The sequence below is a fragment of the Rana temporaria genome, chromosome 11 (assembly GCF_905171775.1).
Source record: "Rana temporaria chromosome 11, aRanTem1.1, whole genome shotgun sequence".
Classification (NCBI taxonomy): domain Eukaryota; kingdom Metazoa; phylum Chordata; class Amphibia; order Anura; family Ranidae; genus Rana; species Rana temporaria.
In genome coordinates, this window is record NC_053499.1 from 3,215,225 (window position 1) to 3,230,365 (window position 15,141).

Consider the following 15,141-nt stretch of genomic DNA (forward strand, 5'->3'; position numbering starts at 1 on the left):
GGGCATGCTTCTGTTGGCCGCCACTGGGAGAAGGGCCCCCTTCCGCCGTTGGCCGCCACTGGGAGAAGGGCCCCCTTCCGTTGGCCGCCACTGGGAGAAGGGCCCCCTTCCGTTGGCCGCCACTGGGAGAAGGGCACGCTTCTGTTGGCCACCACTGAGAGAAGGGCATGCTTCTGTTGGCCACCACTGGGAGAAGGGCATGCTTCTGGTGGCCACCACTGGGAGAAGGGTACGCTTACACTGGCGGTCACTGGGAGAAGGGCACGCTTATGTTGGCCGCCACTGGGAGAAGGGCACGCTTACGCTGGCGGTCACTGGGAGAAGGGCACGCTTATGTTGGCCACCACTATGAGAAGGACGTGCTTAGGCTGGCGGTCATTGGTAGAGGGACCCTCTTACATTGGTGGTCTCAGGGGGGACCCTCTCACGTTGGTGGTCAATTAGAGAAGTACCTTCTTACATGGTGGTCATTGGGAGGACCTTCAAATGTTGGTGGTCATTGGGAGAAGAACCTTCTTACATTGAGGGTCTGTTAGTGGAAATCAATAAAACTAATTAAATAGTCAGACCCCTTACATTGGCGGTCCTTGGGAGAAGGGCCCTCTGCCGTTGGCCGCCACTGGGAGAAGGGCCCTCTGCCGTTGGCCGTCCCTGGGAGAAGGACCCTCCGCCGTTGGCCGCCCCTGGGAGAAGGACCCTCCGCCGTTGGCCGCCCCTGGGAGAAGGACCCTCCGCCGTTGGCCGCCCCTGGGAGAAGGACCCGCTTATGCTGGTGGCCATTGGGAGAAGTATCTTCTTACATGGTGGTCATTGGGAGGACCTTTTTATGTTGGTGGTCATTGGGAGAAGGACCATCTTACGCTGGTAGTGATGGGGAGAACGTTTCTCTTATGTTGGTGGTCATCGGGAAAAGGAATCTCCTGTGGGCATGGTAAAAGACTGATGCCATTCTGCAGGAGTTGGTACAAGAGATGGTCAGGGACTACAGATATGATACAAGAGATGGTCAGAGACTGCAGACATGATACAAGAGATGGTCAGAGACTGCAGACATGATACAAGAGATGGTCAGAGACTGCAGACATGATACAAGAGGTGGTCAGAGACTGCAGACATGCTACAAGAGATGGTCAGAGACTGCAGACATGATACAAGAGGTGGTCAGAGACTGCAGACATGGTGCAGATGGTCAGAGACTTAGCAAATCACTGCTATTACAGCCTCTTTCACAATATGTAGTATTTCTCACACAACAGTCCATTCTATAAGGTTTCTAAGAAACAAACTAAACGTGAAAAGAGAAGAGAGATTGTCAGCACAGAAAAAGTAACATTGTGAAAGAAAGAAAGAAAGAAAACAAACCACGGAACTATATTCGTGGAATCAGTAAGCACCAGAACAGACCCCTGTCTGAACTCTGCGAGGCCCCCAACCCCCCCCCCCCCCCCCAAGGACTACAGAGTAATTGCATATGGCCCCCAAGCCGCACATTGGACGGTGCTTTAGAAGGGTCCCAATAAACGTACCCAAATGGGAAAACAGCCGCAGACAATTCTCTGCACATGAAAGGAAAGGTTCCGATACATTGTGTCCACTATGGACCAGAACTGGTTTCTATAGTGCTGTCACAATGTAACGAGATTTGCCATTTATAAAAATGTAACAAAAAACAACCAGCTGTGACCCCCGACCTCTACAGGCCACCGAATCATAATATCACCAATCACTATATACACAATGTATCATAATATCACCAATCACTATATACACAATGTATCATAATATCACCAATCACAGTGTATACAATGTATCATAATATTACTGATCTGTGTGTATAATACAAAGAACAACAAGAACAGAACTATTTACAAACACAGAAAGTGTCACTATGACATCAGAAGTTTCAGCAGAATGTGGACAATGTAATCAGTTCCATCCAAACTCACATAGTGACCCCTCCACCCAGAACTCTGCTATGCCCAGACTGCCCACCTGGGGGAGGAAATTCCAGCCGGGTGAGTCACCCCATTCTGGGCACACATGTCCTGCAATCACCACAATACAGGGTAAGGACAGAATCACAGGCACATGGCAGGAGGGCCCCCACCGATACACCCCACACCCCACATCTGTCACCCCAATACACAGGATGACAGTCACTACCAACAGCCCTGATCTGCCCCACAAACTACCCTCTGATCTGCCCCTCTACTCCAAGATCTGACCCTCTCCATTAGGATCTACTCATTTACCCTCTGATCTCCCCCAGGATCTACCCCTCTACTCTCTCTTCTGTGCCCCTGCCCTATTCCTTTACCCTCTGATCTGCCCCTCTGCCCTATTATCTGCCCCTCTGCTATCTGATCTGTCCCTCTGCCATCTGATCTACCCCTCTCATCTGCCCCTCTGCCCTATTATCTACCCCTCTGCCATCTGATCTGTCCCTTTGCCATATAATCTACCCCTCTCATCTGTCCCTTTGCCCTCTCTTCTGCCCCAATGCAATCTGATCTACCCCTTTACAATCTCATCTACACTTCTGCCCACTCTTCTACCCCTCTAATCTGCCCCTCTACCCAACTCATCTGCCCCTCTGCCATCTGATCTGTCCCTTTGCCATATAATCTACAGCTCTCATCTGGCCCTCTGCCATCTGTTCTACCCCTCTGCCCTCTCTTCTGCCCCAATGCAATCTGATCTACCCCTTTACACTCTCATCTACACCTCTGCCCACTCCTCTACCCTCTCATCTGCCCCTCTGCCCTCTCATCTGCCCCTCTCCATCTCTTCTACCCCTCTACCCTCTCATCTGCCCCTCTGCCATCTGAGCTTCCCCTCTGCCATCTCATCTGCCCCCTCATCTGCCCCTCTGTCCTCTCATCTGCCCCTCTACCCCTCTCATCTGCCCCTCTACCATCTGAGCTACCCCTCTGCCATCTCTTCTACCCCTCTGCCCACTCATCTGTCCCTCTGCCATATCATCTACCCCTCTACCCTCTCCTCTGTCCCTCTACAATCTGATCTACCCCATTACACTCTCATCTGCCATCGAATCTTCCAATTATCTGCCCCTCTGCCCTCTTCTGTTCCTCCCCTCCCCCCGGATCTCTCACCGTCAGTGGCGGACATCTCTATGAGGGTTTCATCCTCTTTCTTCCCGGAGCGGATCATTGTCCCGGCTGTCCCCGCACACCGCCCCGGAGAGGGCAGCCAGGAGCCCGGAGATCACCGACCGACTGACTGCAGGAGGAGAAGGAGGAGCACCCCGCCTCACCTCCCCTCCTCCATTCTCCTCCTCCCTCCCCCTCCCCCATCACCACCAACACCCCCCTCCTCCTCCCAGACAGAGTGATCTGCTCTGCGGGTCGGGTGATCGGAGGATCGCTCTGTGTGTGATCTTCCATCATTGTACAGGGAGAGATACAATGTATCAATAATACTAATAGTCCGTATATATAATATAATGTACCCCCCCCTCCACCAGCACAGACCGCAGCATTGTACCCCATGTGTATAATACAGATACAATGTATCATTATTATTATTATATCAGTATGGCATGCTTCTCACTGAGTATACACTGAGACTGAGCAAAGACTGGGCATACTGTACACTGGGCATACTGTAGACTGGGCATACTGTACACTGGGCATACTGTACACTGGGCATACTGTACACTGGGCATACTGGGCATGGGCTGGGCATACTGTACACTGGGCATGGACTGGGCATACTGTACACTGGGCATGGACTGGGCATACCGTAGTCTGCACATAGACTGGGCATGGACTGGGCATACTGTAGACTGGGCATTCTGTAGACTGGGCATACTGTAGACTGGGCATACTGTAGTCTGCACATAGACTGGGCATACTGTAGACTGGGCATACTGTAGTGTGCACATAGACTGGGCATACTGTAGACTGGGCATACTGTAGACTGGGCATTCTGTAGACTGGGCATACTGTAGACTGGGCATACTGTAGTCTGCACATAGACTGGGCATACTGTAGACTGGGCATACTGTAGACTGGGCATTCTGTAGACTGGGCATACTGTAGACTGGGCATACTGTAGTCTGCACATAGACTGGGCATAATGTAGACTGGGTATACTGTAGATTAGGCACAGACTGAGCATACTGTAGACTGGGTATACTGTAGATTAGGCATAGACTGGGCATACTGTACACTGGGCATAGACTAAGCATACAGTAGACTGGGTATACTGTAGATTAGGCATAGACTGGGCATACTGTAGACTAGGCATAGACTGGGCATACTGTATACTGGGCATACTGTAGACTGAGCATAGACTGGGCATACTGTAGACTGGGCATAGACTGAGAATACTGTAGACTGGGCATAGACTGAGATAAGACTGGGCATACGGTAGTTTGACCATAGACTGGGCATACTGTAGACTGGGTATACTGTAGATTGGGCACAGACTGAGCATACAGTAGACTGGGTATACTGTAGATTGAGCAAAGACTGAACATAGACTTGACATGTGGCACAGTGGCTGCATTTGACGGGCACAGTGGCTGGCTGCTTTTAAAGGCACAGTAGCTGCATTTGATGGGCACAGTGGCTGGCTGCTTTTGATGAGCACAGTGGCTGCTCTTGATGGTACAGTGGCTGCTCTTGATGGCACAGTGGCTGCATTTGATGGGGACAGTGGCTGCGTTTGATGGGCACAGTGGCTGCTCTTGATGGCACAGTGGCTGCTTTTGATGGAACAGTGGCTGCATTTGATGGCACAGTAGCATGGGCACTGTACAGCGGCTGCAATTTATGTTTTTTTTTTTCAGTTTGTTTGCGCCCCCCCCAAAAAATGTTGAGCACCAGCCGCCACTGGACCACAGTGTACCTTCAGAGGTCTAGTGGAGTCCATACCTCCATGGGTCTGGCCGGTTTTGATGGCAAAAGGAGGACCTACTGAATGTTCGGTGGGCGGTCATAATGTTATGACTGATCAGTATACATAATCCTGTATCGTACCCTCCCTTCCTGCTGAGCAGACACCGGGGCACTTTAGTATGATGTAGGATAAAATAGACACAATGTATCATTAATAATATAACACAATGTGTAGCTCTGTTATAGACTCCCTTCCCACTGAGCATACACTGAGCCCTGTACTACTGTCACTGGTTAGTAATATGTGGCTTAGTGGTTGGCACTCCTGCCTTGCAGCACTGGGGTCCTCAGTTCAAATTCTGGCCAGGACATTGCATGGAGTTTGCATGTTCTCCCTGTACCTGCGTTAGGTTCCTCCGGGTACTCCGGTTTCCTCCAACACTTCAAATACATACTGGTAGGTTAATTGGCTCCTATCTAGATTGGCCCTGGCAGTACTGAGACAGACTCCTCCACTGTTAATACATGCCATAGGGGCATGTAATCCCTTGTTTTTTTTTTTTTTTACCTTAAAGCATTCTTTGCACAGGGTCCTGGCTCTTGATTGGATAGATTAACAGCAGCGCAGCCATTGGCTCCCGCTGCTGTCAATCAAATCCAATGACGCGGGCGCCGGTGGGCGAGGTCGAGTCTGGCATTCGTGTCTATGGATGCCATATGCTGGACTCGGGACAAGGTAACCCCCCGGGAGAGCACTTCTCCTAGGGGTTATCTGATGCGGGGAGGAGCCGTGAGAGCCACCTGGGGACCCCAGAAGAGGAGGTCCGGGGCCACTCTGTGCAAAATGAGCTGAACAGTGGAGGTAAGTATGACATGTTTGTTATTTTAAATACAAAAACAAAACACAGGCTTACAATCACTTTGGCCACATGCAGAAGTTTGCAGAGGTGAGTATGAGTGTAGGCAGGTACAGTTAGCTACTTGGCCACTAGGTGGCTCTATATGAGAATAGAGTCTTGTTACAGCAGAGAGCAGTGGCGGTGCATCCATATTGGCGCCCCGGGCGCCACCCCCTCTCTCCAGCCAACTTCTTTATGACCAATGGATAGATTCATGCATAGCGTCACCCGCTGCCCCACTGAGACACGGTAAGTGCCACGCAGATGGCGAGCGGGTGGGGGGGGACACTAGTGGCATTTGATGGGCACAGTGGCTGCGTTTGATGGGCACAGTGGCAGCTTTTGCTGAGCACAGTGGCAGCTTTTGAAGGGCACAGTGGCAGCGTTTGATGGGCACAGTGGCTGCGTTTGATGGCACAGTGGCAGCGTTTGATGGACACAGTGGCAGCTTTTGAAGGGCACAGTGGCTGCGTTTGATGGCACAGTGGATGCGTTTGATGGGCACAGTGGCAGCTTTTGATGGCAAAGTGGCTGCGTTTGTTGGGCACAGTGGCAGCGTTTGTCGGGCACAGTGGCAGCGTTTGATAACACAGTGGCTGCAATTGATGGCACAGTGACTGTGTTTGATAACACAGTGGCTGCGTTTGATGGGCACAGTGGCTGTGTTTGACTGGCAGAGAGTCTCATCAGGTGCTAGGCCCCTTTTTAGGTAGGGCCCTCCTACAGTGATGTCATCGGTGAGTCGGCACCCATATATAAGTTAGGTAGGGAGGAGCCCGAACATACTTGGGGGGCAAACACCCCACCCCTATGTAGATGTAACCAGAACATGTGGGCTCTGGACGAGGCAGGAGGAGGCGCCGACCAGCAATCTGACGAATATAATATATACAATAATATACAGAAGTCTCTTCTACCTCCTTAAACGCCCTACTATTAGAAGAATATATAGACACAGTATACATAGGAGTATATATATAGTGCCATCCCCTCCCCCCCACTGAGCACACACGGGGGCCCCACTCCTGTATTATATGCTGGAGGGATAAAGTCATCCGCCCTAAAAACACACAACACACAGCACACAACACCGCACACCGCACACCGCACACAGCACACCACACACAGCACACCTCACACCGCACACAGCACACCACACACAGCACCGCACACAACACACAACACCGCACACAACACCGCACACCGCACACCGCACACAACACACCGCACACAACACATAACACCGCACACAACACCACACACCGCACACCGCACACAACACACCGCACACAACACACCACACACAACACCGCACACAACACACCACACACAACACCGCACACAACACCGCACACAACACCACACACCGCACACCGCACACCGCACACTGCACACCGCACACCGCACACAACACTGCACACTGCACACCACACACTGCACACCACACACTGCACACCACACACTGCACACCACACACTGCACACCACACACTGCACACCACACACTGCACACCACACACCGCACACCACACACCGCACACCACACACCGCACACCACACACCGCACACCACACACCGCACACCACACACTGCACAACGCACACAGCACACAGCACTGTTATCAATAGAAATAAGAATGTATCGGGAATATTAGGACTGCCTGTATAAAATGCTGATCAATCACCTCCACTGAGCCCATCCCCCGCAGCAGTGTACCTCTAAGATATATTACAGAAGTCTGTGTATAATTGTGTCTCTCCCCTCCCCCTCCCACTGAGCATACATTAGGGACGCGCCATTTCCGAGCTGTATCACAATGTACTAAGATAATGCACCAGTATAAACACTATATTGTCAAAAGTATTGGGACGCCTGCCTTTACACGCACATGAACTTTAATGGCCTCCCAGTCTTATTCCGTAGAGTTCAGTATTGAGTTGGCCCCGCCCTTTGCAGCTATAACAGCTTCACCTCTCCTGTGAAGACCGTCCACAAGGTTTAGGAGGGTGTCTATGGGAAGGTTTGACCATTCTTCCAGAAGAGCATTTGTGAGGTCAGGCACTGATGTTGGATGAGAAGTCCTGGCTCGCAGTCTCCGCTCTAATTCACCCCAAAGGTGTTCTATCGGGTTGAGGTCAGGACTCTGTGCAGGCCAGTCAAGTTCCTCCACTTCAAACTCGCTCATCCATGTCTTTATGGACCTTGCTTTGTACACTGGTCCTGATCATTTGGTGGGGGGAGGGGGGATTATGGGGGGGGTTGTTTTTCAGGGGTTGGCCCCTTAGTTCCAGTGAAGGGAACTCTTAAGGCTTCAGCATACCAAGACATTTTGGACAGTTTCATGCTCTCCATGAATCTGACGTACCCCAACCGCGGCGAGGTGCGATGGAAGTGGGGACAAGGTACATGTCAAAAACAGGTCACCTTCACTGAGCCCATCCACCGCAGCATAAAAAAAGGGCCAAATGTGGCACCGGACAGGGGGGAGGAGACAGATAAGTGAAAGCCCCCCCCCTTTCTTACCTGTGTCCAATCTGATTCTTCCACTGCTGACCATCAAATCCGGTGACACTAGAGTCGGTGGGGGGGGGTGGAGCCAAGTCACGCTGTCTGTGTCAAAGGATGCAGCAGCGGGACTTGGGAGCGAGCCTGCATGGGTGCCCCCCCGCGGAAAGCCGCTTTCCATGCAGGCTCGCTCCCAAGTCCCGCTCTGCGTCCATTGAAACAGACAGAGTGACTCGGCCCCACCCCTATGAAGAGGAGGAGCCTGGAGCGCTGGCGGGGGGACACCAGAAGAAGACGATCTGGGCTGCTGTGTGCAAAACCATTACACAGAGCAGGTGAGGCGACTTCTGAGGCCACTTGCATTGAAATCTATGGGTACAAGTCGCCTAGAAGTCGGATTGAAGTACAGGAACCTTTTCTGAAGTCGGAGCGACTGCCGTAGTGTTCATTAAGACGGCTCCATTCACTTATATTGATTTTCTCATGCAGTGCAGCTTGAGGCAACTTGGGATGACTTGAGGTGACTTGAGGTGACTAGAGGCGACTTGGGGCGACTTAAGGTGACTAGGGGCGACTTGAGGAAACTTGGGGGCGACTTGGGAGGACTTGAGGTGACTTGAGGTGACTAGGGGCGATTTGGGGCGACTTGAGGTGACTAGGGGCGACGTGGGACGACTTGGGAGGACTTGAGGTGACTTGAGGTGACTTGAGGTGACTAGGGGCGACTTGGGGCAACTTGGGGGCGACTTGGGAGGACTTGAGGTGACTTGAGGTGACTAGGGGTGACTTGGGGCGACTTGGGACGACTTGAGGTGACTTGGGGCGACTTGGGACGACTTGAGGTGACTAGGGGCGACTTGGGACGACTTGAGGTGACTTGAGGTGACTAGGGGCGACTTGAAGACGGATCCAAAGTCGTCCCTGTGTGAATGGGCTCTAGTATAACATGTTTGTTATTTTAATACAAAAATAAATAAGCTTTACAACCACTTTAATTGACACCTGGAAGCTGATTGGTTGCTATGCAGAAGTGAGCCTGATGTTGTACGCTCCGGTTTTAGTAACCCCCCCCTCCCCCCCATTGTATATATGAACAATAGTATTAGAGAAGACAAATCATTCTATTGTGTCCACCAATCCGACTGAGAATCCAGTTCTAGAGCCTTCAGTGTATAAACACCCGAAAAATACAAAAATCTAATATGTATTGTATACACGCGTTTCAGGATTGTCAGATCTTCTTAATGCAAACTTACTTTATAGTATTATATTATAGTATTATATTATAGTATTATATTATAGTATTATATTATATTTCTACATTATAGTATTGGCTTGGGACTTTTAAAGGGGTTGTAAAGGTACAATTTTATTTTTCCTAAATATCTTCCTTTCCCTTAGTGCAGTCCTCCTTCACTTACCTCATCCTTCCATTTTGCTTTTCAATGTCCTTATTTCTTCTGAGAAATCCTCACTTCCTGTTCTTCTGTCTGTAACTCCACACAGTAATGCGAGGCTTTCTCCCTGGTGTGGACTGCACTAAGGGAAAGGAAGAGATTTAGGAAAATAAAATTGTACCTTTACAACCCCTTTAAATCTTTGCCATAGAAACAAGGGGCCAGATTCACAGAACAAATACGCCGGAGTATCTGCTGATACTTCGGCGTACTTTCAAATTTGCCGCGTTGTATCTTTATTTGTAATTCACAAACAAGATACGACGGCTTTTGGCTTCGATCCGACAGGCGTACGCCTTCGGATCTTAGGTGTAATACTTCAGCGCCCGCTGTGTGGAGTTTGCGTCGTTTTCCGTGTCGGGTATGCTAATTAGCTGTTTACGGCGATCCACGAAGGTATGCGCGTTCGTCGCATTCTCTTACATCGTCGCTAGTCGGCTTTTCCCGTCGTAAAGTTGCGACTGCTATTTAGGTGGTGTAAAAATAGACAGGCCATGTTAAAGTATGGCCGTCGTTCCCGCGTCGAATTTAACATTTTTTTGCGTAAGACGTCCGGGAATAGAAAAGGACGTAACGCACGTCGCCGTTCAAAAAATTACGTCGTGAGACATCATTTCGCGCAAAGCACGGCGGGAAATTTCAAAACGGAGCATGCGCAGTACGTTCGGCACGGGAACGCGCCTAATTTAAATGATACACGCCCCATTTGAATTAGGCGGGCTTGCGCCGGACGGCTTTACGCTACGCTGCCGCAAGTTTACAGGCAAGTGCTTTGTGAATCAAGCACTTGCGCTGAAAACTTGCGGCGGTGTAACGTAAATGACATACGTTACGCCGCCGCAAATGTATGTGAATCTGGCCCAATCTAACTAAAAAAAACAAAAAAAAAAACAAATAATTCTCCCATTTTGATTGATGAAAATTGCATGCGGCGAAACCCACATCCAATTCGCATAGGTGTGAACCCAGCCTTAATTTTTACAGCAATTTACGGGTTAAAGCAGATGGGGGAGGAGCTTCTGTCAAATGCAAGTCTAGCGGCAGAGAGGCACAACCATTAATGGAAAGCAATCCAGAAGGTATAACTTTGGACCAGGTTCAGTTGGAATGCTCTGAGCTCAGATTAAACACTACGAATGAGGCCAGGTGTGGAGCTGCAAGGTGAGCGCAATGTAGAAGGTGAAAGGATGGACAGCCACACCTCCAAAAATTTTTTTAAGGTTGTCTTTATTTTTAAAAAACAGTGGATGGAAAATGCACTACAAATAACAGCAAAGGGTGGGAGACAGCCTACGCGTTTCGCACTGCGATCGGTGCTTAGTCATGGCTAAGCGCCTTGATCTGCTGAGTAGCATCCAGAAGTTGTCAAAGATGAGTATGGAGGTCCAGCAAATCATCCTAGGCTCTCCAGGAGAAGAGGGGGGGACTAGCTCCCCATGATCTGCCTACAGAGGGCATCCTCAGGTATATCTTTGGTTTCAGAGGCGGCTCTTTAATTAGGCAAATTAGGCGGTCGCCTAAGGCCTCACACTCACAGGGGCCTCGTGGCTGCCTAACTTACCCAATGCATTACCCCAGTTTTGAGGGACAGGGGACCTTAACGCTGATGTGCTCAGGCAGCGTTAAGAGCCGCCAGCCTCCATAACAAGCCGTGAATATCGGTGATACCACCCCCTTGTGACATCAATGACCCAGCATGCCCTCAGTCAATGACATCACAAGGGGGCGGGTTCACCAGGCGACATCACCCGGTGGCCCCCGCCCCTTAGTTATTAAAGAGCAGGATCTGGGGGCCACCTTGTTAAAGGGGGCTTCCAGATTCCGATAAGCCCCCTGCCGGCAGACCCCTGCAACCACCAGAGATCGAAGATTTGCAGTCCAGGGACCTCGCCTGTGGAATGCACTACCAACCACCATCCGACTGGAGTCGGACCACTTGGCCTTCAGGAGAAAGATTAAAACCCATCTCTTCTGAGGTCAAGGGGTTCCTTCCTTACCCATGAAATGGATACAGCGCCCAGAGGCGATTCAGTTCACATGTGTTGCGCTTTACAAGTCTCTCTCTCTCTCTCTCTCTCTCTCTCTCTCACCACCGGCCAGGGTTGTCGGGAAGAGGCTCTTGTCCTTGAATTATTTTTCCCAACATGGACGTGAGTGGGGGCCCATGTCAAGTTTTGCCTAAGGCCTCACAAAGCCTAGAGCCGCCTCTGTTTGGTTTGTATTCCTCAGCCATTCATTACCTCTTTTTTCTGGTTAGGATGAAAAAGGGTTTTTAGGTCTTTGTTGTGTCTGATTTTGCCATTGGGGTGCCCCCTCCCCCACTTCCTGCCCTATTGGAACGGCAGGAAAATAGTAGAGAAATTGCCACCTTTGGTAAGGTCACTGGGAAGGGTGTCCCCGTCAGAAGGTTACTGCTCACCTCCTGCTGTCGTTTGGGACAGGAAATGAGGGCAAATCTCCACAAGGGGGACACAGACAGGGCAATATATCCAACAAGGGGGACACAGACAGGGCTATATATACTATAAGGGCTGCATCAACCCCCCACTTCATCTATAACTCTTGTGATATTAGTAATGACATCTCCATCCCATGAGATGTACATCACGGTAGGTTTGGGTTCCTTTAGGCCTCACCGTGACTTGCCAAGATCTGCCGCCTCAGATCCTCAGTCCATTCAATAAATGCTCTGCGATGGATTTCTAGAGCACTTCACCCCTCCGGGAGGAGAACTCAGTAATTAAGCAGCAAAATGTTTCTGGGAATTAAAAAAAAAAAATGTTGGCACTTCTATTACTTCTATTTAATTGTCCTCAGAAGAGGGAACTTCCTTGTAGAATGGAGTCCTGGCCCTCGCTGTGATTGGCTGAGCTTTCCACGTATAGAAGTGCTCTATACATCTCCCTACATACACACAATGGGGTAGATTCAGGTAGCTACGCTATAATTTACGGCGGCGCAGCGTAGTGTATTTACGCTACGCCTCCGCAACTTACAGGAGCAAGTGCAGTATTCACAAAGCACTTGCTCCGTAAGTCGCGGCGGCGTAGCGTAAATGGGACCGGCGTAAGCGCGCGTAATTCAAATGGGGAAGGGGGGGCGTGTTTTATGGTAATATGTGATGACCTGACGTGATTGACGTGATTTACGAACGGCGCATGCGCCGTCCGTGTACATATCCCAGTGTGCATTGCTTCCAAGTACGGCGTAACGACGTATTGGTTTCGACGCGAACATAAATTACGTCCAGCCCTATTCGCGAACGACTTACGCAAACGACGTAAATAATTCAAATTTCGAAGCGGGAACGACGTCCATACTTAACATTGGCTGCGCCTCCTAATAGCAGGAGCAGCCTTTCGCCGAAAAAGCCTTAACGCAAACGACGTAAAAAACGAACGCTGGGCGCACGTACGTTTGTGAATCGGCGTATCTAGGAAATTAGCATATTGTACGCCGACAACAACGGAAGCGCCCCTAGCGGCCAAAGTTATATTGCACACAATTCTACGCCGCCGCAATCAAGTTACGTCGGTGGAGGAAGCCTATTTTTTCAGCGTAACTGCTTTTGAGAATCGGCGTAACGCTACGCGGGCGCGGAATTCAAATTACGGCGGCGTATCTGGAGATACGCCGCCGCAAAAGGTATGTGAATCTACCCCAATGGGTTCCTCATCCAGTCCCATTAATGCTTTGTCAGTCTTCTACTTATCAGGGAGGCAGCAGATCCCCCCCCCCCAGCGGTGACAAGTCACTTCCTCTGCGAACTGGAGCAAAGTTCTTCCACATTCACTATCTGTTCCTCTCATATCTGTCAGATAGTAGAAATGCTACACAAGGGAATTCCACTCTTCACATTATTCTATTTTATGAGAGGGCACTGGGCAGCAGGTTGTCCAGGTCCGGTGTGATCCTTATGTGGATTTGTCGTGTTTTGTTACATATTGTAGAGGGTCGATCCCAATCAGTTGTGGGTGGAGGGAGCAGAAGCATCACAGATATTGAAAAAATGAAAAATTTTGCCTTACATTTAACTTCCATCTCCTAAATGTCGCTTTCCTCCTTTCATTTAGACTCTCCTTCCTCCTCCACCCATTCATTCATTCCACCCCTTATTCTCCTCTCCTTCCTTCCCCTTCTTTTCTGTATTCCCTTCCCTTCCATCCCACTTTGCACGTCTCTTCACCTCCCCCCATTCCTCTCTTCTTCTCTTCCCTTTTTTCCTTTCTTCTCTTTTATTATCTGGATCTCCCCTTCCCTTCTTTTACCTCTCATGTATGTGTCTCTTTCCTTCCTTTCTTCCTCCCTTCCTTCTCCTAGCCTCTTCCATCCCCCTTTTTTTCCTTTCCCTTCCTCTCCTCTTCTCTCATCTTCTCTTCATATCCACTTGCCTTCTTTATGTTCTTCTCTTTTTGTCCTACTTCTCCTCTCATGTCTCAGTCTCCTCTTCACTTCTCTTCTTTCTCCTCTCCCTCTCATTCATTCTCCTCTCCTCTTCCTTTGCTTTCTCTACTCTTCTTTTCCTCTCCTTTCCTGATCCTCTTCCTTTCTTCTCCTCGCATTTTCCTTTTTTTCTCTCTTCTTTCACTCCCACTCCTCTTTTCTTCCTCTGCCTTTCTTTTCTTGTCCTCTTCCTCCTTTTCCTCTTCCTCTACCTTTCTGCTTCTCTTCCTTTCCTTTCTTCTCTCCATTTCCTTTTATTTCCTTTCTTTTCATCGCCTCTTCCTTTACCTTATTCTCCTCCTTAATTCCTTTTCTTTTCTTCTTCTCCTCCTCTTCATTTCACTTCCTTTCCTTTCTTCTCCTCTTCCTATCCTTTTTATATTTCCCCTTTTTCTTCTCATCTTCCTCATCCTTTTCTTTCTTCTCCACTCCTCTTCCTTTCCTTTCTTCTCCTCTCCTCTTCCTTTCTTCTTCTCTTAATTTCCTCTTACTTTGTTTTTCTCATCAACTTCCTATCTTCTTCTCTTCCTCTTCCTTTTCTCCTAACCTCCCTCTTCCTTTCTTCTCCTCTTCCTCTTTTTGTACCTTTCCTTTCTTATCCTCTGCCTTCCTTCTCATCTACTCTTCCCGTTGTCTTCTCTTCCTTGCTTTTCATCTCTCTTTCCTCTTCATTTCCTTTCTTCTCCTCTTTGTTTCCTTTCTGCTACTCTTCCTCTTCCTTTCCTGTCTTCCCTTTCTGTTCCTCTTCCTTTCTCCTCCTCTCTTCTTTCTTTTCTTTTATTTCCCTTTTTCTCTTCTCCTCTTCCTTTCTTCTCCTCTCCTCTTCCTCTCTTCTTCCTTTCATTGCCTTTCTTCTCCTCTCCTCTTCCTTTCTTTTCTTATTTTTTTCTCTCTTTTTCCTTTCATTTTCTTCTCCTCTTTCTATCTTCTTCTCTTCCTCTTCTTTTAATTTCTTTTCCTCTTCCTTTCTCATAAC

General features: G+C 49.4%; 1 protein-coding gene across 3 annotated transcripts in view; it reads right to left on the minus strand.

Moving 5' to 3' along the window:
• ANO5 (anoctamin 5) overlaps positions 1 to 3,241 on the minus strand; it is a 97,845-nt gene extending 94,604 nt beyond the window's left edge. For all 3 annotated transcript variants that reach the window (XM_040327904.1, XM_040327903.1, XM_040327902.1), the window contains exon 1: positions 3,114 to 3,241. In XM_040327904.1, coding sequence (XP_040183838.1) covers positions 3,114 to 3,171 — 58 coding nt within the window. In that variant the 5' untranslated portion in view covers positions 3,172 to 3,241. The remainder of the gene's footprint in view (positions 1 to 3,113) is intronic.
• Positions 3,242 to 15,141: the final 11,900 nt, after the last annotated feature.